This window comes from Oncorhynchus gorbuscha, linkage group LG12 (genome assembly GCF_021184085.1).
Source record: "Oncorhynchus gorbuscha isolate QuinsamMale2020 ecotype Even-year linkage group LG12, OgorEven_v1.0, whole genome shotgun sequence".
Lineage (NCBI taxonomy): Eukaryota > Metazoa > Chordata > Actinopteri > Salmoniformes > Salmonidae > Oncorhynchus > Oncorhynchus gorbuscha.
This window is the reverse complement of record NC_060184.1, coordinates 64,035,230-64,062,333: the sequence shown is the minus strand read 5'-3', so window position 1 is coordinate 64,062,333 and position 27,104 is coordinate 64,035,230. Positions and strand designations below refer to the sequence as shown.

General features: G+C 44.4%; 1 protein-coding gene across 1 annotated transcript in view; it reads left to right on the top strand.

Moving 5' to 3' along the window:
- The window catches only part of pola1 (polymerase (DNA directed), alpha 1), a 95,951-nt gene that overhangs the window by 50,646 nt on the left and 18,201 nt on the right, over positions 1-27,104 (top strand). Inside the window, exons 27-36 of the mRNA XM_046292597.1 lie at positions 3,819-3,851; positions 4,137-4,229; positions 4,412-4,617; positions 4,848-4,980; positions 5,211-5,342; positions 5,473-5,647; positions 8,565-8,746; positions 10,054-10,185; positions 13,330-13,446; positions 23,661-23,757. Coding sequence (XP_046148553.1) covers positions 3,819-3,851; positions 4,137-4,229; positions 4,412-4,617; positions 4,848-4,980; positions 5,211-5,342; positions 5,473-5,647; positions 8,565-8,746; positions 10,054-10,185; positions 13,330-13,446; positions 23,661-23,757 — 1,300 coding nt within the window. The remainder of the gene's footprint in view (positions 1-3,818; positions 3,852-4,136; positions 4,230-4,411; positions 4,618-4,847; positions 4,981-5,210; positions 5,343-5,472; positions 5,648-8,564; positions 8,747-10,053; positions 10,186-13,329; positions 13,447-23,660; positions 23,758-27,104) is intronic.

Sequence of the window (27,104 nt, the reverse complement as noted above, 5' to 3'; positions counted from 1 at the left end):
ATTTAGTCAGAAACCAATTGTGCAAGTTCTCCCACTTAAAAAGATTAGAGAGGCCTGTAATTTTCATCATAGGTACACTTCAACTATGACAGACAAAATAAGGGGGGGAAATCCAGAAAATCACATGGTAGGATTTTTAATGAATTTATTTGCAAATTATGGTGGAAAATAAGTATTTTAATATTAAGAAAAAGTCACCAGGTGTGACTATTTTCTGAAGTGCGGTGGTTAGTACAGTGCAGTCGTCGGTTTGGATACCACACACAAATTCCAGAGTCATGGTCAGATGGCTAATCTTTCAGTGGGGTGGCTCCTTGAGTGGTCCACCCTGTGGTCACTGACAGCAGATGGAAAACTGTCTAAATACGTCCAGACCACACATCAATTATATGAACACTACCTCACCTCCTCTCCCTCGCTCCACCTCTTTAATCTCAGCTGCTTTCTTTCCTTCCATCTCTTTCTTCCCTGTTTTGACATTTTTAGGCACAATATTACATTCTTAGGCATATGTTTGCGTGTCCATGTGCCTGCGCGTGCATGTGATGTAGGATGACCTTGGTGGTTGTCTCTAATGGACGAGGCTGTGCTGTAATTACTCAAACTTCCCCTCCTCCCTCCCATCTCCCTCCATTCTGTATCGGAGGTATGTAGCAGCCCACAAAGCTTAAGTCCCACTCTAATTTCAGGGAGGGGAAACCACTCGTAACCTCTCCTCTCCCCGCGCTGTCGGTCTCAAATAGCCTTGTCCTTGTCCCTGCGTAGGGTTGTGTGTGTGTCAGCGTTTCAGATCAGAAAATGTGGCACCTGACATTTGACCTGCAGCATTTTAATTTACTGGACATTTGAGAAACTTACCAGACCCATATGCATTGGGTGCCTGATTTAGGGCGTCCACCCACGGTGCTCAGAATGACAGATTATGATAATTAATCTTAACAGAACATGCATCTTGAGGAAGCAACTGCATGCGTGCTCATTACTGAAATCCGATGCGAATTTGAATGTTAGAATAACTGTCCATTTACTTTTCCTCAACCAGCAAGACGAGTAACGAACAGCAAAATCACTAAAGTTAACCGATTCTATTGGTCAGCTTGTCATTCTTTGCGAGAAAGAAATAGCCTATTCCAAACTAATTCGAGGACAGTTGTGGGACGATAGAGCCCAAATTCATACAACTAGTAAGCTTAGGCTACATAAAAAAAATATTTAAAAAAACAGCAACATATGAATGTTTAGCTTAATTTATTAACATTTTAAGAGCAGTATACGCACGATGTGGTCGGCTACTCGTGAATGTTCATTCCATAATGCTATTAGGAGGATGACACCATTGTCAAAAGCGCTCCTCACCCGAGCGGTTTCATGAGACTGAGATGAAAATATTTGTTAGGAATGTAGAAAGAGGGGAGATCTAAAGATGCAACAAGTAGCATGGGTTCCTAATATGACTAGGATTGTGCATTTGGCTACATGACAATGAAAGTTAATTTGAAAACAAATGGAACATAAGAGAGAAGCTACTGGTTTCATTGGCATATGGAAATGTTTATAAAATAGTTGCCTCCGCGTTTGGTCGTATTTTGGCTAGGCTACTTTGAAGTAAGGTCAACATGCCTCATAATGTACTAAAACGTTCATGTTTCAAGCCATTAACTGCGTACTGCCTCCAGCTCATTGCAAAGTGGTATGTGACGCTCTGAAGCCTGCCTGCCTACCATTATATGCACTTGAATGGGAAGTGTGCTTCGATTACCAGTTGAGAAAAAATATAAATGGTAGCTTTTTTTAAATCGTGGCTATCAAAACTGTTTTTCACATGATTAAATTCATAATTGTTCCTCTATGATATGATTGGGCTTATAGAACACATTTCACTCCAGCAGCAAGCTGTAGCTGCAACTCATGTGCTCTCTGACAGATTTTAAGCTGAAACTAGGCTGTGCTTCAATTTAATTTCACAAATTCATGCAAATTAACCCATAGATCGATAAGCATGTATTTACATTGACTGGTATTTTCATAAATGAATAGGATAAATAGCGTTATTTTGTGATGCGATTTCTTCTCCCGGACAATTGCCCAGCGGAGATTTTATTTATCGCCTTTCGGGTTTTTTTTTAGTCTGCAAAAAGTCCTCTACTACCGGCTAACAGAAACCCTGGGGCGTGTGTGAAGGGACATATTGCTGGTGTCAGGTCAAACTGCACCCAGTCACTCTTACCCCACCCTCAGATTAGCATCCCTGATCCTTGCACTGTACACACACACTTAACCCCCACCATCTGCTACAGAGGACACAGGCACGAGTGCCTTAATGTCTGTCCATCTATCCCCCAGGCGCTCTCTCTCTTCCTTATTCTGTCCATTTTTCTCTTACACCTTTCCGTGATGCATTTGAACGGACACTTCACTCTTGGTTTCATTGTGTTTCTTCTCTTTGCCTGTCCCCATTTGAGCACAGCTCCATTCGTTCTCTCGCTCGCTTCATCTGTTTTTTCATTCCCACTCTCTGGTCCGTCACTCACTCTGTTGGCTATTGAGGCCATTAGGAGTCATTAGGCTTGCTGTGTGTGTGTGTGTGTGTGTGTGTGTGTGGGGGTTTGAAGGCCCTTTGCAGCGAGACTAATGGCCCTATTAGCCAATTATCCTCCATTTAATAGCAAATCACCAAGGATTTACGCGTGACCGCGCGCGCACACACGCACACACAAAGATGCAAAAACAGCGGATTTTTCTGACATTGAAATCATTAGATGGGCCACAGTCCAGACAGTGGGGGAAAATAAAGTATATTTACACACACACACACACAAACACAAACAGTGTATACAATACAAATTCACTATAATAGTAGACTAACTCTGTAAGCCACTCTACACAATCAGTGAACCAACATCATTGCCTAGGCCCTATGCGTTCTCTCCCAGACTCGTGCATAGAAAGTTTGGAGCGTAGCATAAGGTAACCAGTCCATCCAGTATGCATAATAATACAGTCCACACAAGGGTGATTACTATAATTGTTTTATTTTATAGACTGGACATATGCGGTAGGATATTAAGCTAGGTATTGTATAATGGTACAATCATTATTTAAAAAATATATATATATTTTTTTTAATGCTTGAGCTCAAATAGGCATGTGCATAAGCTCTAATGTGCGTATGGGTGTTCTACATGCAACGTCTTAAATGCTTTGAATGAATCACCTTAAAGTGCTGTCCATTAGTGTTGTTTGCCTTTGAAACAACATCCACAAAAACCATGTTTTCTACTGAATTTCAACCTATTGTTGAACTCTTTTCTTCACATTTATCATCATAGTGAGGTAAAAAAAAATACAAAATAATGGTCAGTTTTAAGAGAATGAGACTCTTGATAAATGTTTGATTTTCCATTGCATTTGCATTGATGTCAGAGTGGTTCGAGGGACAATAGATCCCTGAGTACCAGGCCATTAGGACCTGATGGAGGGACAGTAGAGCACTGAGTACCAGGACAATAGGACCAGATGGAGGGCCAGTAGAGCCCTGAGTACCAGGGCATTAGGACCTGGTGGAGGGACAGTAGAGCCCTGAGTCCCAGACCATTAGGACCTGATGGTCGTTAGTGAGTTGAGTACTACCAACGCATGTACAGAGTGCATAAGAGGAGGTTACCGTGACTCAACAGTCACGTGGAATTTGACAGCAGTCATGACTGATGACTGCCAGTTTGGCAGTAATGCAGTCACTTCTACAGCCCTACTTGACAGTTCATTATGCTATTTGAGTGCTTTTGTATTCATGATGTTCTATACTGTGTTTCCTTTAGATCCTGATGCACACCAAAGACATGGTTCAGAAGGTGAGTACTTGTTGTACTCTAAACCTAACTGATCAATGGAATACCTCACCAGTAGTTACTACATGGCCATGTTAGAAAGAACAATGTAACAATATCCTTACTGATGACCAAGAGCTAGGTGGTGCGCACAAAATGTCACCCTATTTTCTATATAGTGCACTTATTTTAGCCAGGGCCCAGGGCTCTGGTTAAAAGACTTGCACTAAATAGGGAATTTCCATACCATTTCAAACGCAGTACTACTTTAGACCCCACTCCTCACCTCTGACTTCCTGTGTGTGTCAGATGAACCTGGAAGTGATCTACGGCGACACAGACTCCATCATGATCAACACCAACAGCTCCAGTCTGGAGGAGGTCTACAAACTAGGAAACAAGGTAAGGAAAGGGAGGGAGGGAGGGAGAAATAGAGGGGTCTAGAGAAAGAGATTCCATCGTAATCAAACTCCAACAGTTATATTTTGTGGGTTGATGGTGAAATAAAGGCACGGAAAGTGGAATTGAGAGAACAGAATGCCAGATGGATAAAGAGAGATTGACATTGCCTGTGTCTTCCCCAGGTGAAAGCTGAGGTGAACAAGCTCTACAAGCTCCTGGAGATTGACATCGACGGGGTGTTCAAGTCTCTGCTGCTGCTGAAGAAGAAGAAGTATGCCGCCCTGGTGGTGGAGCCACTGGGGGATGGCCGCTACAGCACCAAGCAGGAACTCAAGGGGCTGGACATCGTAAGAAGGGACTGGTGTGACCTCGCCAAGGAGTGTGGCAAGTAGGTGGACACGTCAACTGGAGAACGCTATATATTGTACTTCCACTCATCCCCTTCTTCCTCTTGTATAATGCCAAGATGTCTCAACCATTTTGGCACAGAAGGTAGTGTGTTTGCTGTTGCTGCAGGGTTGGCTGGTTCAAACCTTGCTCTGGCAGATTCCCCTAAGTCGTGGCAATGTTAATCAATGATCTGATTCTACCCATCTTCCTCCTCCACCTCTTTCTCAGCTATGTGATTGGTCAAATCCTGTCGGACCAGAACCGGGATGTCATCGTGGAGAACATCCAGCGTCATCTTGTGGATTTGGGAGAGAAGGTCGCTAACGGAACCATTCCGCTCAACCAGTATGAGATACACAAGGTGTGTGTTTTTTCAACATTCTTTGCGTTGGTATGCGTTTCTACAGTGTGAGTCTGTATCAATGCCCACTGTATCTTATCCCTCTTTTTCTCCTCATCTCTCTTCCCTCTCTCTCTCTCTTTTTCTCCCTCATCACCCCACCCTCGCTCTCTCCCGCTTTTTCTCCCTCATCACCCCTCCCTGGCTCTCTCCCTCTTTTTCTCTCCCTCATCTCCCCTCCCTTCTCCCAGGCCCTGACTAAGGACCCCCAGGACTACCCAGACAAGAAGTCTCTTCCTCATGTTCACGTGGCTCTGTGGATCAACTCTCAGAGCGGACGAAGGGTTAAAGCTGGAGACACAGTCTCCTACATCATCTGCCAGGTAGTGATGTGGGAGTGTGTGTGTGATGGCAAGTGTATTATGAGTTTACAGATGTGTGTTTTTGGAGAGGGACTTTCAGTCAGAAGTGTTTCTGACCCTTTCTCCCTTCTCCCTCTCTTCTCTCCCCCAGGATGGTTCTACATTGGCAGCCAGCCAGAGGGCCTACGCGTTGGAGCAGCTCCAGAAGCAGGCCGGGCTGAGCCTGGACACCCAGTACTACCTTGCCCAGCAGGTGCACCCCGTGGTGGGCAGGATCTGTGAGCCCATCGAGGGTATCGATGGGGTCCTCATCGCTTCATGGCTGGGTGGGTCTCAGTTCTCAGCACTGTTTCACTGTTATTAGAGTAGAATTGTAGAGATGTTCCTAGCCTGGTGTCTGAAGTTTTCCCTGATAAGGTCACATGGTCTGGAAACAATCCTGGCCTTAGAGATGAGAGACAGTAGATATATAGTTCTTAACAGAAACCTGTGTCCTTGGTCTTCACATTCTGTCTGTAGATGGCACTGTGTATGTTGCTATAGGGGAGGTGGGGGGTTCTGTGGCCTAGTCCTCAACACTGATTTACTAACACATTATTCACTTAGCCACGGAAGGTGTGTGTTTTCTGTGTGTGTCAGTGTTTGGGTTCACCTGGGAATACCAAATGGGTGTTCAGCTGCTCAGCTTCTAATGATATGATTATCTCAGCTGCTTGCACACACACAGTGATTTGATTGTTTTGGCATCCTTACAAAAATCTGATATTTCCGGTTTGTTTTTATCACACCTCCCTCACGATCTGCGCTCTCTCTGTCCTTCCTCTCTACCTTTTCCTCTACAGTCTCCACCATACCATATGTTAGGGTTCTGTCCACCCACTCTCCCCAGAGTGATTTGGTGATAAAATATCTCTTCCTTATGTTATAAAATACATTTTACCAAGACAAATATTATTTATTAATGTTCTGAGTCGTTCAGTAGGGGTTTTCTAACTTTTGATTAACAGTATATCAACAAAGTCGGATTTCGTAACCTTATGCATCCGATATCACCGAGCTCTGACAGCCGTGCAGCTTTCTCGCAGCAACTTTGAGGATTTACATATTGTGATGGTCAAGTTTATTCCACGGGTCGCTAAAAGCTTAATTGGCATGACACAAGCTGTATTAAATGTAATAAGCTTTGAAAATAGAAACAAAATTAATTGCACTCCCCTTACCACTACCACTCTTATGAAGCAAAAAAAACACTGACTTTCAATATAAAATGCAGATTAAATCTTTTTCATTATAGATTTTTTCTATGTCTGCGTTTTGAAAATACAGATTTCTGAAAGCTAATGCGACCCCATGTTTTGTGAAATCTTCAAAAAAGAACAGGAATATTTCATTATTATTAACATTATATGGTAAAATATAAAAATACTACATATCATGTCTCAAAATCTATATCTTACCTCTATTGTTTTATGTCCTGTGGATGGAGAAGAAAGATGAGTTAGGCAACTCAATTCTGTCACAGCATCCAGCCTAGTCAACGTGATGCTGTGCGATATTCCTTACTTTTGAGCACTTTTTTTTTGCTGGCCTTGATATATGCATTTTTTATTTTACATTTTAATTGCATTCAGAAAGTATTCAGACTTTTAACACATTTTGTTACTTTACAGCCTTATTCTAAAATTGATTAACAAAAAATGTCCCTCATCAATCTACACACAATACCCCATAATGACAAAGCGAAAACAGGTTTTTAGACATTTTTGCAAATGTTTTTTTTTAAAATAGAAAAACGAGAGAGTATTCTGACTCTTTGCTATGAGACTTGAAATTGAGCTTAGCTGCATCCTGTTTCCATTGATCATCCTTGAGATGTTTCTACAACTTGATTGTTGTCCACCTGTGTTAAATTAAATTGATTGGAAATGATTTGAAAAGGCACACGCAAGTCTATATAAGGTCCCACAGTTGACAGTGAGTGTCAAGAGCAAAAACCAAGCCATGAGGTCAAAGGAATTGTTCATAGAGCTCCGAGACAGGATTGTGTGGAGGCACAGATCTAGGGAAGAGTACCAACACATTTCTGCAGCATTGAAGGTCCCCAAGAACACACAGTGGCCTCCATCATTCTTAAATAGAAGAGGTTTGGTCCCACCAAGACTCTTCTTAGAGCTGGCCGCCCGGCCAAACTGAGCAATCCACCGATCAGGCCTTTATGGTAGAGTGGCCAGACGGGAGCCACTCCTCAGTAAAAGTCACATGACAGCACGCTTGGAGTTTGCTATAAGGCACCTAAAAGAATCCCAGGCCAAAAGGGGCCTACAGGACTCAGACAATAAGAAACAAGATTCTCTGGTCTGATGAAACCATGATTGAAATCTTTGGCCTGAATGCCAAGCATCACATCTGGAGGAAACCTGGCACCACCCCTACGGTGAAGCATGGTGTTGGCAGAATCATGCTGTGGGTATGTTTTTCAGAGGCAGATACTAGGAGACTGCGCCGTTCATCTTTCCCTCAATCTTGACTTAAGTGCAGAGAGATTCTTGATGAAAACCTGCTCCAGAACGTTCAGGACCTCAGACTGGGGCGATGACAGTAAGCACACAGCCAAGACCATGCAGGAGTGGCTTCGGGACAAGTCTCTGAATGTCCCTGAGTGGCCCAGCCAGAGCCCGACTTGAACCCGATCGAGCATCTCTGGAGAGACCTGAAAATAGCTGTGCAGCGACTATCCCCATCCTACCTGACAGTGCTTAATCTGCAGAGAGAAATGTGAGAAACTCCTCAAATACAGATAAGATTGTAGCATCATACCCAAGAAGACTCGAGGCTGTAATCGCTTCCAAAGGTGCTTCAACAAAGTACTGAGTAAAGGGTCTGAATACTTATGTAAATGTGATATTTCCATTTTTAAAATTTGTAATACATATGCAAAAATCTGTTTTTTTTCCTGTCATTATGCAGTATTTTGTGTAGATTGAGGGGGGGAAATATTTCAGCCGTTTTAGAATAAGGCTGTAATGCAACAAAATGTGGAAAAGGTTAAGGGGTCTGAATACTTTCCAAATGCACTGTATGGCAACTTCACCCCTGTGCATTGCCACACACATTCAGACAATGTAGTCTTGATTGGTTCTGCCTCAGACTGGTTTTGTGTGTTTGTTCAGTAGCAGTGTGTTTATAACTGACTCCAATACCGTCTGTGTAGATATTGTGATTCATTGTGTGTGTGTTCCCCAGGTCTGGACCCCAGTCAGTTCCGGGCCCAGCAGCAGGCGCAGAGAGAGGAGGAGGGAGATGGGTTCCTAGGTGCTCCGGTCCAACTCACTGATGAGGAGAAATATAAAGACTGTGAACGATTCACATTCACCTGCCCTCTCTGTACCACTGATAACGTCTACGACAATGTGTTTGAGGGAGCGGTACGTACACACACGTTTGATACTTCCTAGGAAGTAGGCTGTAGTCTTTCAGTGTTGTACCTCATGCCTTATTTGTAGACAGGACTGACTCATACACACAGTCTGTGTTCATTGACATAGTTTATACTCCTGCACTTAAAGGCTCCTAAACCCCTATACACACACTCTCCATCTCGATCTGTCTTTTGTGCTTTTTCTCTCTCTCACTCTCTCACTCTCTCACTCACTCACTCACTCACTCTCTCTCACTCACATCACACTCCTACCCACCTACTACAGCCATTCCTGAACCGAGGTCACTGGAAAAGGGAGGTGTGTATTTTCTTATCACTCAGTAATGAGTTAGACGGACACAGCTTTCTCTTGTCGCAGAGAAACTCTTGAAGCTGACACTTTCCCCTCCGTTTGTCCTCCCATGGTTTTTACATCACACACACTGATAAGGTGGTACGTTAATTAGTGGTAACATGGTCTAACAACTCAGGCGGGCCTTGACTTTTGATACAGGGGGAGTGAAGGAAAGAGGCCAGGGAGATTGAAAGGGGGTGGCAAGAGAGGAGAAGAGTTGGAGGGAATGGGAAAGACAGACGGGGGAGAGGAAGAGAACATCAAATAGAGAGAGGTAGACGGCTGTTATCAAAACCAGAGAAGAAACAGGGCGAGGGAGGGAAAGAAGGAAAATCAATTGATGTTTTCTAGTCATCTCCTGGGGATGAAAACCCAACTTCAAACTTTTGCTGTATGTGTACGCCCGGCTGTCCTGCCGTCCGGCTGTCAGTCCAACTCCCCATCCACCATTTCTGTAAAAGCAGGGAAACCCTGTAGGAATACCACTACTACTGTGTGGATGTACCACTGTGTGGAAATGTGTGTATCAGTGCAATGAATGCATAGCCCTGTTGAGACACTCCCCAGTCCTGTCACTGACTAAATGAGAACATTGTTTAGGCCTTAGCAGATAGGAAGTAGTTAGCTACTAGTTGTGGAATTTCCATTGTGTTAGCAGTCCAGGTAGGTGCCTATGAAAGCCTGTTCTGACAGGTGAATGAGTGGGGAGATTGGCTGGGGGTCTGCAGGCTGGGGAGATTGGCTGGGTGTCTGCAGGCTGGGGAGATTGGCTGGTGGTCTGCAGGCTGGGGAGATTGGCTGGGGGTCTACTTGATCTGTCTATATGTGGTGCTGCATGATTCCTACAGTCCTGACTTCTCCACTGCTAAACCTGGAGAGCAGGCTTTGACTGGTCCTGTGTGTGAGTGTATGCGCGCGCCAGCACTGTGCTGACGAAGTCCCATCCTGTTTGTGTGTAGGGTACGATGGTGGAGGCGGCTCTGCTGCGATGCTGCAACCCGACCTGTGGGGGGCGTCCTCTGGACTACCCCACACACATCAGCAACAAGCTGCTACTGGACATCCGCAAGCACATCAGGAAATACTACAGCGTGAGTACCAATGGGGGTGTGTAAGAGGGGGGAGAGAGGTGTGTGTGGTTTATTGCAGGCAGTTTTGTACTGCTCAGATTTACTATTACAATTTATTCCTACTCTCTACTGAATGCCGAACAATGGCCTTTCCCTCTGCTACACACACATAAATACACACACCCCTCGCCCTTCTGCAATTGGACTTAATTTAGTTCTTTCAGGCTTAAGTGCTTTCCTGGAATACACTACACTGTGCTCACTGTAGTAGTCGGGCTCTGACTGGAGCTTGTATTTGGATATCTTTATTTGGAGAAATAGTGTGGAGGGTTTTAGAACTGTTCTGGAACTCTCTGTATTGTTTTCAGAACTTTTGCTTAGTAGAACTCGTATGTTTTCTAGAACTAGCGCTGATGCTGTCTTCAGGGTTGTGGAATGCAGTGGAAGATTGGAGTGGCGTTGCCTGCTAGTCTTTTAGATTGAGCATTGTGTGGAGGTAGGGGAGGGGGTGTTACTCTCCCACAGTGCTGAGCAGAAATCAATTAGTGGGGCGAATGTGCCCCCAAAAAAACACGCACATACACTCTCAGGGAACGAGCCCCTTGCCCCCTTTGTAATGTGTGAAACAGCTGCTGCCACTGAATACTAACACCACACACACAAACACACACACACACACACACACTCTAGGAATACACGTGTGTATAAACACACAGAGGGGGCGATGAAGAGTGGTAATTAAGGATTTCTTTCAGACGAAGGGAGAGCTCAAATGGAGTTGTTTGTCTGGCCAGATAGACTGAAAGCCCTGGCCTGCACCTCTGTGCGCGTGTGTTCCTACAGAGACGTTAACCCCCCCCCCCCCCCCGCTATTATCAATAAACCTGCTCTGCTAGACTGGCCAAACACTGATCCCTCTCTCTTCTGCCTCTTCCTCTCCATCAATCTTCCTCTCCATCTATCTTTCTCACCCCCCCCCGAGTGTCGTTGGTTCGTTTTGTCATTCCGACCCCCCTCTTATTTACCCCTTTCAAACACCCGTTGCCATGGCGTTTAACAAATTATTGCAATTACTCTCGTCATGTGGGTCACCCCTGGAAACTGGCTGAGGGAGGGAGGGAATAAATAGAGAAGAAGGTGATAATCCTATTTTGAACAAAAGGTCAAATTGCTGAATGGAGCCGCTTTGATTAAGCGGAGGATGTACAAAGTGGACTGGTTTCAGCTCTATTCAGAGAGTGAGAGGTGAGTGCGTGTTTGTGTGTGTGCGTGTCCCTGCCTGCGTGGTTGCGTGCTTTGTCTACAAAAGTGGACTGGTTTCAGACCTATTCAACTCTAGAGCTGGCAGGATTGATTTCCTTACAAGCTAGAACCTCTAGTCTCTTCTCTCTCTCTCTAGTCCTTTTATCCTGAGAACCACCAGTCAAAATAGTGTGTATGTGCGCGCGCCAGGTTGATTCCTGTGTGTTGAGTTCCACTGGTCTGAGATCACTGTGTGAAACAGTAACCCTCCACAAAGTCAACTATCTGCCTCATTATCACACCCTGGATGGAGGGAGACAAGGCGGTAGAGAGTTGGACAGGGGAAGAAAGGGGGAGCATGTTATAAAAGAGGGAGAGGAGAAATGGGATGAGGTGCAAATGAGAGGGTGAAAGGAGAACAGAAAGGAGAGGACTAGGGATGGAGAGGGAGGGAGTGTAGGCTAGTTTCTGTGTCTTGTCTCACTGCAGTTTAATCTGTTTAGTTAAATGGTGTGGAAGTCATCTGACGGCTGGATTCAGTGTGTCAGGTAGTGACTGCTGTAATTATGTCATTATCAGCCCCCCCATCTCCTTCTTGCTCTCTCTCTGGCTTAATGTTTTTCTCTCTTTCTCTCCTCTTGCTCAGTTTCACTCAAAGACCCACAGGACTTTATCAGTTAATATACACTTTCTCGTGTGTGTGTTCGCATGCATCTCCAGCCCATGGGAACAGTGCTGTGTGTTTAGGCTTATGTCCTCAGGAGACTCTGGGATCAGACAGTCAGGCAATAACATCCCTAATGAACACACACACACCGCATCCCGCCAATCGCCTATAAACGAAAATCAAACACACACATATGTCCCAATTCAATTACAATCTCCCAGAGTTCACAGCATTACCCACAACCCCCTGGGCCAGAGACGTTATCTAAATTGCCAACCGCCACAGACACGAGGATCATGGGACATTAAACTGCTCTGTTGGCTCTGATAATATTCACCGTGCGTGTGCGTGTGTGCGTGCGTGTGCGTGCGTGCGTGCGTGCGTGCGTGCGTGCGTGCGTGCGTGCGTGTGTGTGTGTGTGTGTGTGTGTGTGTGTGTGTGTGTGTGTGTGTGTGTGTGTGTGTGTGTGTGTGTGTGTGTGTGTGTGTGTGTGTGTGTGTGTGTGTGTGTGGTTGCAGCCAGGTTAATGAGATTGATAACAGTACAATAGACCCTTCAGTTTATCTGTCTACTCTATGATTGTAATTGATACAGGGGAAAAGAGACCTCCATATTTTCTCCTTTTCTCTGTGGCCTAGTATATCTGGGAGAGTTATGGGGTGACTGGTGCATAGGGGTGTGTGGCTCACCCTTAGAGTGCTCAACTGGGTCGTTGTGTGTGTGGGATGATTTGGTTTGTGAGGTGATAGGACAGGTGCAGTATGTAGTACGGGGTTGGATGTCTTGGGAACTGTTATTATTTGGGTAATAACCCCAACACGAAAGGGCATGCCAGGGAGATATTGGGGGGAGGGGAACAGAGGGAGTAGGTTCTGCACCTGTCCAAGGCCACTGACTCACCCCAGGGGTCCTAACCACCTGCTGCCCTCTGCTCTGCCTGTCTGAAAAGGGAAGGACCCCCAGGCTCAAGCAGATGTGCCTTATTCACACAGAGGGGTTGTCTTGGAAAATTTGAGAATATACCATTTAGGGAGGAGGCAGAGAGAAGGCGGGAGAAAGTTGATCTATGTGTAGTTAGGCAGATAATTCGCCTTGTTTTTTAAAGTTTCCTTGATATTAATACAATGTTGTAAAATCATTATATTTCCTCTGCTTCTCTCTCCCCATCCTTCTCTGTCTGTCTCTCTGTCCCTCTCTCATGCCATCTCGCTTCACCCCCCAATCCCTCTTCATTCCTATCCCTCTCTCCATGTCAGGGTTGGTTGGTGTGTGAGGACCAGGCCTGTCAGAACCGGACTAGGAGGCTGCCTATATCCTTCTCCAGATCTGGACCCATCTGTCCTGCCTGCACACGCTCTTCACTCAAACCAGAGGTAACAGAGACACACTAACACACATACACCCACAAGCATGAACACACCACACACATATAATCCACTTGCATAAACACACTGGATGTGTACACACACACACACACACACACACACACACACACACACACACACACACACACACACACACACACACACACACACACACACACACACACACACACACACACACACACACACACACACACACTCTTATCGATGTTGGATGGTTTGTCCAGGTGATGGTGCTGTAGAGCCATTTTGAAAGCTACTGAGCTCTCGTTCTCTTCTATCATCCTTTTCTCTTCTCTCATCCCCTTCTCTTCTTGTCCCCTCCTTGTCTCAGTCCTCCGCTTCGCATCTCGCGTCCTCTCCTCTCGTCCTCTTCTCTCATCCTTTCCTCCATTCACATGGTCTAAATGATCTCTTCTCACTCCCCTCTCATGTTCCCTTGTTTTTGCTCTCCTTTTTATTTACCTCCCCTCCATATTTCTCCTCTTTCACTCTCCCTCCCTCCCACCCTGTCCTTGCCTCAACTGTTGTGTTCATACTTTAATGAGATTCTTATACAAGCCTTCCCAACACACACACTTGTAATTCATGTTGAAGTACAACATACACACACTGATAAGGGTATCCTCTGTTCTCTACACAGGCCTCTTACGGCCTTGAGTGTGTGTCTGTAGGAGGGTACTGGTAGTTTTTAAACTGTCTCCTTTATGAAGACCAGGTTAGCCTGAAGGGTAGATGTTTTTCTATCTGTGTCTCTCTGCCTTCACTTGATCTGATGTCTCTTTCCCTCTCGTTTTATCCCTGATGTTTCAATGTATTTTTCTTCTGTAGTTCTCTCCATTTTTCCGCTATTTTTCACTCCTTCTCCACTTTCTTCCTCCTTCGCTACAAGCTTCTCTCTCGATCCTCCCCCTTTCTCTCCCCAAGCTCCCTTTCCCCTCTTCCTCCCTCTTCTCTCTCCCCCTTCTTCCCCCTCTTTTCCCCCCCTCATCCTCTCTCCCTCCCCTTATCTCTCTCTCCCTCTATCTCTCTCTAGCAGTGTGTAGGGTTGTGTGGCGACAGGTTGAAACCCAAAAGGCCAATTTGTCTTGTCACCACGGCCACTTAGGCGTCCTTCTCTGTGCCTGAGGGCCCTGCCACTTTAAACTGCTGGCTGAATAAAACATTTAACTCACCCCTCTACCCTTAACCCACCTCTTCTCTCCCCTGCTCCCTCCATTCCTCCTTCAACCTTCCTCCCTTTCGCTCCTCGCCCACTTGCTCCCACCTTTCTGTTCTCTCTCCCTCTTTCTCCCCTCTTGTACTTTCATTCCTCCATCCTTTTCTCGTTCTCCATCTCATTATCCGTCATCCCCTCTTTCTCCCCTTTGCCTCCACCCTTCTCCTTTATCTTATCCCTCTATCCTCTTCCTACTCTTCATTCCAGAGCCTCGTTCCTGTCTCTGTCAGTGATGTGTTTTCTGCTTGCTCTCTCTCCCCCTCCTGCTACCTCCCTCTCTCCCCTTCTCATATTCCCTCCCTTGCCCCCCCCCCCCCCCATTATCTGTCTGTCTCTCGCCCTACTCTCTTCCTCACTCTGATCTCCATGTAATAGAGGAGTAATAGCCACTCTTGTTGATTGGTTAGTAATTTGAGGGAGTTATGCACAGGTGCAATTTGTAATATTTTCAGTAAATTAAATTCTCTTTCTCTCTCCCTCTTTAACAATCTCCCCCTCCCTTGCTTTCGTTTTGTATCTGATGTGCTGTTTCTCTCTCATTTTCTGTTTCTCTCTCTCATTTTCTGTTTCTCTATCGCTTCTTTTTTCCCTTTCATTTTCGGTTTAGCCAATGCGCTCAGTCCCCTCCCACTCTTTTTTTCTCTCTCCTGTCCCTCCTCCCTCTTTCTTCCTCTCTCTCTCACTCCCTCCCTCTTTCTCCCTCCCTGTCTTTCTCCCTATCTATCTTTCTCTCCCTGCTTCCCTCTCTCTTTCTCCCTCAGTTTTATTGATGTACGTTCAGGCGCCCATTAAAGCTCTTTTTTCCTCTCTAGTGGAAATTGCAGCATGTTAATTTTCACACAAATTACGGCAATAGCAGGTATCTCTATTTGATACATTATAGCTGGAGCAATCAGAGATAATTGAGTGCCTTTCAGAGGGAGACGGCTGCATTCACTCCCGGCTCAAAGCCGCCCCATTATCGCCTAATCGCTCTTTAAACACTGAAATTCACCGAACAAAAATTCTTGTCATAATTTCGCTTAAGTGTATTTGGAAATCACAGGGCCTTTGAGCGAGGATAATTGAAATCAAATCCCTTTCACTGAAGCTGACATTTCTACATTTCCCCCCAATTGAAATTAATTTCAAAAATTGAGCATGAATATCTTCAAATAGCAGGCAATTATGCCTTGTGAATGGGGAGAAATTACCCATTGGTGCAGGGCTGCGCTAGCGAGCGGGAGCGCCAGTTAAATGTCTTTGTTTCCTGCAGTGTTTGGCTAGTAAAGATTTACATATATTGACTCATTATGGAGGCTTGTGAAGCAGATCGCTGGGAGAACTCAACCCAACGCTACAATGTCTGAGTTAAACCCTATCAGATATCACAACGCACAGCTACACTGTGATTTCTCTCTCCTCTCTCTTGCAGCTACAGTTGTGTGTGTGTGTGTGTGTGTGTGTGTGTGTGTGTGTGTGTGTGTGTGTGTGTGTGTGTGTGTGTGTGTGTGTGTGTGTGTGTGTGTGTGTGTGTGTGTGTGTGTGTGTGTGTGTGTGTGTGTGTGTGTGTGTGTGTGTGTGTGTGTGTGTGTGTGTGTGTAAGGGGTCAACTGGATCTGCAGGTTAGCAGTGTCTAGGTGGAATATACACTGAGTGTACAAAACATTAGCAACATCTTCCTAATATTGAGTTACACCCCCTTTTGCCCTCAGGGGCATGGATTCTACAAGGTGTCGAAAGCGTTCCACAGGGATGCTGGCCCATGTTGACTCCAATGTTTCCCACAGTTGTGTCAAGTTGGCTGGATGTCCTTTGGGTGGTGGACCATTCTTGATACACATGGGAAACTGTTGAGCATGAAAAACCCAGCCGGTGCACCTGGCACCCACTACCATCTACCAGTCTGTTGTCTTGCCAATTCACCCTCTGGAGGGCACACAAACACAATGCCTCAAGGCTTAAAAATCATTCTTTAACCTGACACTGAAGTTGATTTAACACGTGATATCAATAAGGGATCATTTCTTTCACCTGGTCAGTCTATGTCATGGAAAGAGCAGGTGTGCTTAATGTTTGTACACTTAGTGTATGGCATGTAACCTTTAAATGTAGATGTACACACCTATTTTGTCATGTAGTCATTGACCTCTCAGTACCTGTCTGAATAGAATACTAATTGTAGTTTTGGGGGGGGGGGGGGGGGTCATTTTACAGTGTTCAGTTTATTGTGTGGGCTTTTGTGGTCTGTTTTAGACTGTTGGCTGTGGTTTAGCTATTTAGACCCATTTTGTATGCTATCTCCCCCTTTTTCTCTCCCTTTCATCCCCTTTCAATTTTCACTCCCCCTCTTTGCTCTCCCACAATTGTTTCTCCCCCTGTTCTCTCTCTCTCTCTCTCCCCTTGTTTCTCTCCCTCTCAGCCCATACTTTACAGGTTCACTTGCATGAGAAAGGGAAGTGCACCTACTATATGGGTGTGTGTGTGCAGATTGAGTGAGGGGGGTAGTTAGCGAGGTTGTGGGGGGGGTTGTTCGCTCCCTAGAGAGGCAATTTCACAGCTGGTTTGCTCTTTGGGCAGCCAGGCTGAAAATGCAGCAGATTTGTGGTGCAAATTGAAATGGTGTCAGTACAAGAACAAAGCACTGAGCCGAATGACGAGGCGTTTGTGCGTGTGTGGTTGTGTGTGCTCTAAATTCAATAACGACCTGTAACACCTTTAGCCACGCCTCTTCGACACCTGTCAGTCAAGTCCAGTGCGACTTTGTGTGTATGGCTAGTTTGTGTGTGCTCTGCGTTGGCAACGGTAACCAAGGATCCATTATGGGATTCATGGTTAGTTATTGACCAGGCAGTGCATCGTGGGTCAACAGCTGTGTGTCTCGCATGGCCATAGATGACCATTTGCATACATACATACATACATACATACATACATACATACATACATACATACATACATACATACATACATACATACATACATACATACATACATACATACATACATACATACATACATACATACATACATACATACATACATACATACATACAGTTGAAGTCGGAAGTGTACATACATCTTAGCTAAATACATTTCAACTCCGTTTTTCACAATTCCTGACATTTAATCATAGTAAATATTCCCTGTCTTAGGTCAGTTAGGATCACCACTTTATTTGAAGAATGTGAAATGTCAAAATAATAGTAGAGAATGATTTACTTCAGCTTTTATTTATTTCATCACCCAGTGGGTCAGAAGTTTACACTCAATTAGTATTTGGTAGCATTGCCTTTAAATTGTTTAACTTGGGTCAAACGTTTCGGGTAGCCTTCCACAAGCTTCTCACAATAAGTTGGGTGAATTTTGGCCCTTTCCTCCTGACAGAGCGTGTGTAACTTAGTCAGGTTTGTAGGCCCCCTTACAACTTTGGAAGTATGCTTGGGGTCATTGTACATTTGGAAGACCCATTTGCGACCAAGCTTTAACTTCCTGACTGATGTCTTGAGATGTTGCTTCAATATATCCACATAATTTTCCTACCTCGTGATGCCATCTATTTTGTGATGTGCACCAGTCCCTCCTGCAGCAAAGCCCTCCCACAACATTACATTTACATTTAAGTGATTTAGCAGACGCTCTTAACCAGAGCGACTTACACAACATGATGCTGCCACCCCCGTGCTTCACTGTTGGGATGTTCTTCGGTTTGCAAGCCTCTCCCTTTTTCCTCCAAACATAATGATGGTCATTATGGCCAAACAGTTCTGTTTTTGTTTCATCAGACCAGAGGACATTTCTCCAAAAAGTTTGATCTTTGTCCCCATGTGCAGTTGCAAACTGTAGTCTGGCTTTTTATGGCGGTTTTGGAGCAGTGGCTTCTTCCTTGCTGAGCGGCCTTTCAGGTTATGTCGATATAGGACTCGTTTTACTGTGGATAAAGATACTTTTGTACCCGTTTCCTCCAGCATCTTCACAAGGTCCTTTGCTGTTGTTCTGGGATTGATTTGCACTTTTCACAACAAAGTACGTTCATCTCTAGGAGACAGAGCGCGTCTCCTTCCTGAGCGGTATGACTGCTGCGTGGTCCCTTGATGTTTATACTTGCGTACTATTGTTTGTACAGATGAACGTGATACCTTCAGGCATTTGGAAATTGCTCCCAAGGATGAACCAGACTTGTGGAGGTCTATAATTTTTTTCTGAGGTCTTGGCTGATTTCTTTTGGTTTTCCAATGATGTCAAGCAAATAGGCACTGAATTTGAAGGTAGGCCTTGAAATGCATCCACAGGTACATGCATCCACAACTCCAATTGAATCAAATAATGTCAATTAGCCTATCAGAAGCTTCTAAAGCCGATACATACATACTTTTCTGGAATTTTCCAAGCTCTTTAAAGGCACAGTTAACTTAGTGTATGTAAACTTCTGACCCACTGGTATTATGATACAGTGAATTATAAGTTAAATAATCTGTAAACAATTGTTGGAAAAATTACTTGTTAAGCTGAAAGTAGATGTCCTAACTGACTGGCCAAAACTATAGTTTGTTAACAAGAAATTTGTGGAGTGGTGGAAAAACTAGTTTTAATGACTCCAACCTAAGTGTATGTAATCTTCCGACTTCAATTGTACATATACACACTACCGTTCAAAAGTTTGGGGTAACTTAGAAATGTCCTTGTTTTTGAAAGAAAAGCAAAAAAAATTCTGTTAAAATAGCATCAAATTGATCAGAAATACAGTGTAAATATTGTTAATGTTGTAAATGACTATTGTTGCTGGAAACGGCAGATTGTTTTTATGGAATGTCTATATAGGCGTATAGAAGCCCATTATCAGCAACCACCACTCCTGTGTTCCAATGGCACGTTGTGTTAGCTAATCCAAGTTTATCATTTTAAAAGGCTGATTGATCATTAGAAAAACATTTTGCAATTATGGTAGCACAGCTGAAAACTAGTTCTAAAACTGTCCTTCTTTAGACTAGTTGAGTATCTGGAGCATCAGCATTTGTGTGTTCGATTACAGGCTCAAAATGGCCAGAAACAAAGCACTTTCTTCTGAAACACGTCAGTCTATTCTTGTTCTGAAAGATGGCCATTCCATGCGAGAAATTGCCAAGAAACTGAAGATTTCGTACAGCGCTGTATACTACTCCCCTCACAGAACAGCGCAAACTGGCTCTAACCAGAATAGAAAGAGGAGTGGGAGGCCCCGGTGCACAACTGAGCAAGAGGACAAGTACATTAGTGTCTAGTTTGAGAAACAGACTAGAGGTTGACCGATTATGATTTTTCAACACCGAAGACCAAAACAAGCCGATACCGATTAATCGGCCGGTTTCTATTTATTTATTTGTAATAATGACAATTACAACCATACTGAATGAACACTTTTATTTTAACTTAATACATCAATGAAATCAATTTAGCCTCAAATAAATAATGAAACCTGTTCCATTTGGTTTAAATAAGGCAAAAAAAAGTGTTGGTGAAGAAAGTAAAAGTGCAATATGTGCCATGTAAAAAAGCTAATGTTTAAGTTTTTTGCTCAGGACATGAGAACATATGAAAGCTGTTGGTTCCTTTTAACATGAGTCTTCAATATTCCCAGGTAAGAAGTTTTAGGTTGTAGTTATTATAGGAATTCTAGGACTACTTCACTCTATACCATTTGTATTTCATATACCTTTGACTATTGGATGTTCTTATAGGCACTTTAGTATTGCCAGTGTAATATTATACCTTCCGTCCCTCTCCTCACCCCTACCTGGGCTCGAACCAGGAACACATCGACAACTGTCACCCTCAAAGCATCGTTATCCATCGCTCCACATAAACCGCGGTCCTTGCAGAGCAAGGGGAACAACTACTTCAAGGTCTCGGAACGAGTGACGTCACCGATTGAAACGCTATTAGCGCGCACCCCGCTAACTAGCTAGCCATTTCACATGACACCGGCCTGATCTCGTGAGTTGATAGGCTTGAAGTCATTAACAGCTCAATGCTTGAAGCACAGCGAAGCGCTGCTGGCAAATGCAGGAAAGTGCTGTTTGAATGAATGCTTACAAGTCTTCTGCTGCCTACCACCGCTCAGTCAGACTGCTCTATCAAATATCAAATCATAGACTTAATTATAACATAACACACAGAAATACGAGCCTTAGGTCATTAATATGGTCAAATCCGGAAGCTATTATTTCGAAAACAAAACGTTTATTATTTCAGTGAAATACGGAGCCGTTCCATATTTTGTCTAAGGGGTGGCATCCCTAAGTCTAAATATTGCTGTTACATTGCACAACCTTCAAAGTTATGTCATAATTATGATTATTGATTTTAAAGAAAGGCATTGATGTTTATGGTTAGGTACACATTGGTGCAACGACAGTGCTTTTTTCGCAAATGTGGTTGTTAAATCATCATCCGTTTGGCAAAGTTGGCTGATTCTATGAGAAATGAACAGGCACCGCATCGATTATATGCAATGCAGGACAAGCTAGATAAACTAGTAATATCATTAACCATATGTAGTTAACTAGTGATTATGTTAAGATTGATTGTTTTTTATAAGATAAGTTGCTAGCTAGCATTAAACTTATCTTGGCTTCTTGCTGCACTAACGTAACAGGTAGTCAGCCTTCCACGCGGTCTCCTCGTGGAGTGCAATGTAATCAACCACAATCGATGTCCAAAAATGCAGATTACCGATTTGTTATGGAAACTTGAAATCGGCCCTAATTAATCGATAAATCGGTCAACCTCTAAAACAGACGCCTCACAAGTCCTCATCTGGCAGTTTCAATAAATAGTACCCACAAAACACCAGTCTCAACGTCAACAGTGAAGAGGCGACTCCGGGATGCTGGCCTTCTAGGCAGAGTTGCAAAGAAAAAGCCATATCTCAGACTGGCAAATAAATTAAAGATTAAGATGGGCAAAAGAACACAGACACTGGACAGAGGAACTCTGCCTAGAAGGCCAGCATCCCCAGAGTCGCCTCTTCACTGAGACTGGTGTTTTGCGGGTACTGTTCAATGAATCTGCCATTTGAGGACTTGTGAGACATCTGTTTCTCAATCTAAACATACTAATGTACTTGTCCTCTTGCTCAGTTGTGCACTGGGGCCTCCTACTCTTTCTATTCTGGTTAGAACTGTTCTGTGAAGGGAGTCGCACACAGCATTGTACGAGATCTTCAGTTTCTTGGCAATTTGTCACATGGAATAGACTTCATTTCTCAGAACAAGAATAGACTGACGAGTTTCAGAAGAAAGGTCTTTGTTTCTGGACATTTTGAGCCTGTAATCGAACCCACAAAAGCTGATGCTCCAGATACTCAACTAGTCTAATGAAGGACAGTTTTATTGCTTCTTTAATCAGAACTACAATTTTCAGCTGTGCTAACATAATTGCAAAAGGGTTTTCTCATGATCAATTAGCCTTTTTAAAATGATCAACTTGGATTAGCTAACATAACGTGCCATTGGAACACAGGAGTGATGGTTGCTGAAAATGGGTCTCTGTACGCCTATGTAGATATTCGATAAACCATCTGCCGTTTCCAGCTACAATAGTCATTTACAACATTAACAATGTCCACACTGTATTTCTGATCAATTTGATGTTATTTTAATGGACAAGAAATGTGCTGCTTCTTTTTTTTAACAAGGTAATGTCTTATTGACCCCAAACTTTTGAATGGTGGTGTACATGCATACTCACACACTTGTTAAACACTACACACACTCATTCATGGACATTGAAAACACAATCCATTCGCGGACACAGGCATTACGGATACTAACACTGTCATACACGTATCATAATAATAACATACTACATACCCCTGATGCTAGTTATGGGGGTGTCCTGTAGTTGAATGTAACAGTCAGTGTAATTAGCGTTGTGATAATGGCCTCATGCAATCACATTGACGGAGGCTGTTGTTCAGTTGCCTCTCCTCTTTCTCAAAAACCTTATCACAACAAACTATAAGCCAGGTGATTTACACATGATCAGATCTCTTTCCCTTTCTCTTCCCTCTCCTCTCCCTCATTTCCCTCTCTACCTCCCTCTCTCTCGCTCTCACCCACTACCTCATTATCTCAACCTCTCTCTCTCTCAGGCGTGCGACTAGAGTTAATTGTTGCTGAAATTAACAAACCAAACTACGGCTTTATTGGTCATGCTCCCTGAGAGGAGGATGGCGAGATGTAAATAGATGAGAGATGGAAATAAGAGGATCAGAGATGTGAGCATGGTCCGAGAATGTGGGAGGAAAGTGAAAGAGGTGGAGGTTGAGACAGTATATTTTATGACATCTGATTAAATACAGGTAAAACGTGAATATAAAGTGTCTTCATGGGGCATTGGGCCACCACGAGCCAGAACATCTTCAATGCACCTTGGCATCAATTCTACAAGTGTCATGAACTCTATTGGAGGGATGCGACACCATTATTCCACGAGAAATACCATCATTTGGTGTTTTGTTGATGGTGGTGGAAAACGCTATCTCAGGCACTGCTCCAGAATCTCCCAGAAGTGTTCAATTGGGTTGAGTTCTGGTGACTGAGATGGCCATGGCATATGGTTTACGTCGTTTTCATGCTCATCAAACCATTCATTGACCACTCGTGCCCTGCGGATGGGGGTATTGTCATCCTATGGGGCCATAGCTATGGTTGCCAAAATAATGACCTGCCCAGCACTTTTATACATGACCCTAAGCGTGATGGGATGTTAATGGCTTAACACAGGAACCACACCTGTGGAAGCACCTGCTTTCAAAACACTTCATATCCCTAATTTACTAGCATTTCCATTATTTTGGCAGTTGCCTGTATATTATCAGAGCACCTTGGGTGCTAGTAACACTGGGGTTGGATTAAGGGGCTTGGAACAGTCTTTTTTCTCTCTCTCTCTCATTTGACAAACTACAGGTTTGACTGCTACAGTACCTGTTGATGAGTGTGTAGTAATGTGTGTTTTCTCTCCACAGTACTCTGAGAAAGCCCTGTACACCCAGCTGTGCTACTACAGGTTCATCTTCGACTGGGAGTACGCTGTCAGCAAAGTACTACAGAGCGACGAGAGAAGTAAAACTACACACACACTAGCATTCAATCAATATTACAATTGACACCCACTTACTGTACATACATCTTAGAGGCCTATGTATTGAGACGCACAGACAGTTTATTGTAGTGACTGTCACACTCACGTGTAGACACTAGTGATACGCGGGTTGACTCATAACCCACAGTTCCCGCGGTTAAATCCACCTGGCGGGCAGGCTTAGGGACATTAAATATTTTGTGGATGAAGGGTGGGTTGAATAGAGAAAACAATGCATACAAATCCATATATATCATTCTTATCTATAGGCTACATTAAAAATGTTTATTATTGTTATTTGACCTTAGTGCGTAGCCTAAGCCTACGCTTTAGGGCCGAACTGTACACTCGCTAAATACACACCAATTGCCAAATGCTTTGGGATCAGAAAAAGTTGACGTTGATCCACTAAGGCAGAAAAGACTATCGGAGTTTAATTTAATGAGAGGAAAGCTGCAAAATGGACAGATAAAAAAAAATGGAGGGCCAGAACAGTAGTTTAATGTTTGGGAACGATTTGGTGAAGTGGTAAAAGAGCATGATAGCGGTGCTGGCTATGTCATATGTGATGATTGTGAGGCGCTATATAAATTCAAGTCACACGGCGGGGACTTTAACGTGGCATGTCGAGGGAACTGTAGGCTAATGTTCAGATGGTTAAATGGAACAGTCGTCTGAAATCTGGACACTGACTAGGTCTGTAACCTCTCACATAGCCTAATATAACATTTACTCCTGCAGAATGATTTCTTTCTTTCAGCATTTTGAGAGAATGAATGTGTGGTTAGGGACTGTCTGTAAAGGTGCTATCTTTATCAGCATCATAAAATATGCATCCAAGCCAAAACATGTTAGGGAGTTTTCACAGCTTTTAATTTCCTTAAAACTGGTCTAACTGATGTATTTTGGAAATTTTGCACATAAAATCATTTACGTTTTTTTTTTTTTTGCATTTTCGCCCCGGTCCCTTTGCTGTCCGAGTGAAGCAGTGAAGAAAGAACTGTCCAGAGATAAAACCTCTCTCATCATCACCCAGTGCCTGGGCTTACCTCCGCCATACCCGCACCCCACCATACCCCTGTCTGCGCATTATGCCCTGAATATATTCTAACATGCCCAGAAACCTGCTCCTCTAATTCTCTGTCCCCAACGCTCTAGGCGACCAGTTTTGATAGCCCTTAGCCGCACCATCATACTACTCCTTCTCTGTTCCGCGGGTGATGTGGAGGTAAACCCAGGCCCTGCATGTCCCCAGGCACCCTCATTTGTTGACTTCTGTGATCGAAAAAGCCATGGTTTCATGCATGTCAACATCAGAAGCCTCCTCCCTAAGTTTGTTTTACTCACTGCTTTAGCACACTCTGCTAACCCTGATGTCCTTGCCGTGTCTGAATCCTGGCTCAGGAAGGCCACCAAAAATTCAGAGATTTCCATACCCAACTATAACATCTTCCATCAAGATAGAACTGCTAAAGGGGGAGGAGTTGCAGTCTACTGCAGAGATAGCCTGCAAAGTAATGTCATACTTTCCAGGTCCAAACCCAAACAGTTCGAACTACTAATTCTGAAAATTACTCTCTCCAGAAATAAGTCTCACTGTTGCCGCCTGCTACCGACCCCCCTCAGCTCCCAGCTGTGCCCTGGACACCATTTGTGAATTGATTGCCCCCCATCTAGCTTCAGAGTTTGTTCTGTTAGGTGACCTAAACTGGGATATGCTTAACACCCCGGCAGTCCTACAATCTAAGCTAGATGCCCTCAATCTCACACAAATCATCAAGGAACCCACCAGGTACAACCCTAACTCTGTAAGCAAGGGCACCCTCATAGACGTCATCCTGACCAACTGGCCCTCCAAATACACCTCCGCTGTCTTCAACCAGGATCTCAGCGACCACTGCCTCATTGCCTGTATCCTCTACGGTGCCGCAGTCAAACGACCACCCCTCATCACTGTCAAACGCTCCCTAAAACACTTCTGTGAGCAGGCCTTTCTAATCGACCTGGCCCGGGTATCCTGGAAGGACATTGACCTCATCCCGTCAGTTGAGGATGCCTGGTCATTCTTTAAGAGTAACTTCCTCACCATTTTAGATAAGCATGCTCCGTTCAAAAAATGCAGAACTAAGAACAGATACAGCCCTTGGTTCACTCCAGACCTGACTGCCCTCGACCAGCACAAAAACATCCTGTGGCGGACTGCAATAGCATCGAACAGTCCCCGCGATATGCAACTGTTCAGGGAAGTCAGGAACCAATACACGCAGTCAGTCAGGAAAGCTAAGGCCAGCTTCTTCAGGCAGAAGTTTGCATCCTGTAGCTCCAACTCCAAAAAGTTCTGGGACACTGTGAAGTCCATGGAGAACAAGAGCACCTCCTCCCAGCTGCCCACTGCACTGAGGCTAGGGAACACTGTCACCACCGACAAATCCATGATTATCGAAAACTTCAACAAGCATTTCTCAATGGCTGGCCATGCCTTCCGCCTGGCTACTCCTACCTCGGCCAACAGCTCCGGCCCCCCCGCAGCTCCTCGCCCAAGCCTCTCCAGGTTCTCCTTTACCCAAATCCAGATAGCAGATGTTCTGAAAGAGCTGCAAAACCTGGACCCGTATAAATCAGCTGGGCTTGACAATCTGGACCCTCTATTTCTGAAACTATCCGCCGTCATTGTCGCAACCCCTATTACCAGCCTGTTCAACCTCTTTCATATCGTCTGAGATCCCCAAGGATTGGAAAGCTGCCGCAGTCATCCCCCTCTTCAAAGGGGGAGACACCCCGGACCCAAACTGTTACAGACCTATATCCATCCTGCCCTGCCTATCTAAGGTCTTCGAAAGCCAAGTCAACAAACAGGTCACTGACCATCTCGAATCCCACCGTATGGAAATCTGGTTTCCGAGCCGGTCACGGGTGCACCTCAGCCACACTCAAGGTACTAAACGACATCATAACCGCCATCGATAAAAGACAGTACTGTGCAGCCGTCTTCATCGACCTTGCCAAGGCTTTCGACTCTGTCAATCACCATATTCTTATCGGCAGACTCAGTAGCCTCGGTTTTTCGGATGACTGCCTTGCCTGGTTCACCAATTACTTTGCAGACAGAGTTCAGTGTGTCAAATCGGAAGGGCATGTTGTTCGGTCCTCTGGCAGTCTCTATGGGGGTGCCACAGGGTTCAATTCTCGGGCCGACTCTTCTCTCTGTATATATCAATGATGTTGCTCTTGCTGCGGGCGATTCCCTGATCCACCTCTACGCAGACGACACCATTGTATACACTTTCGGCCCGTCATTGGACACTGTGCTATCTAACCTCCAATCGAG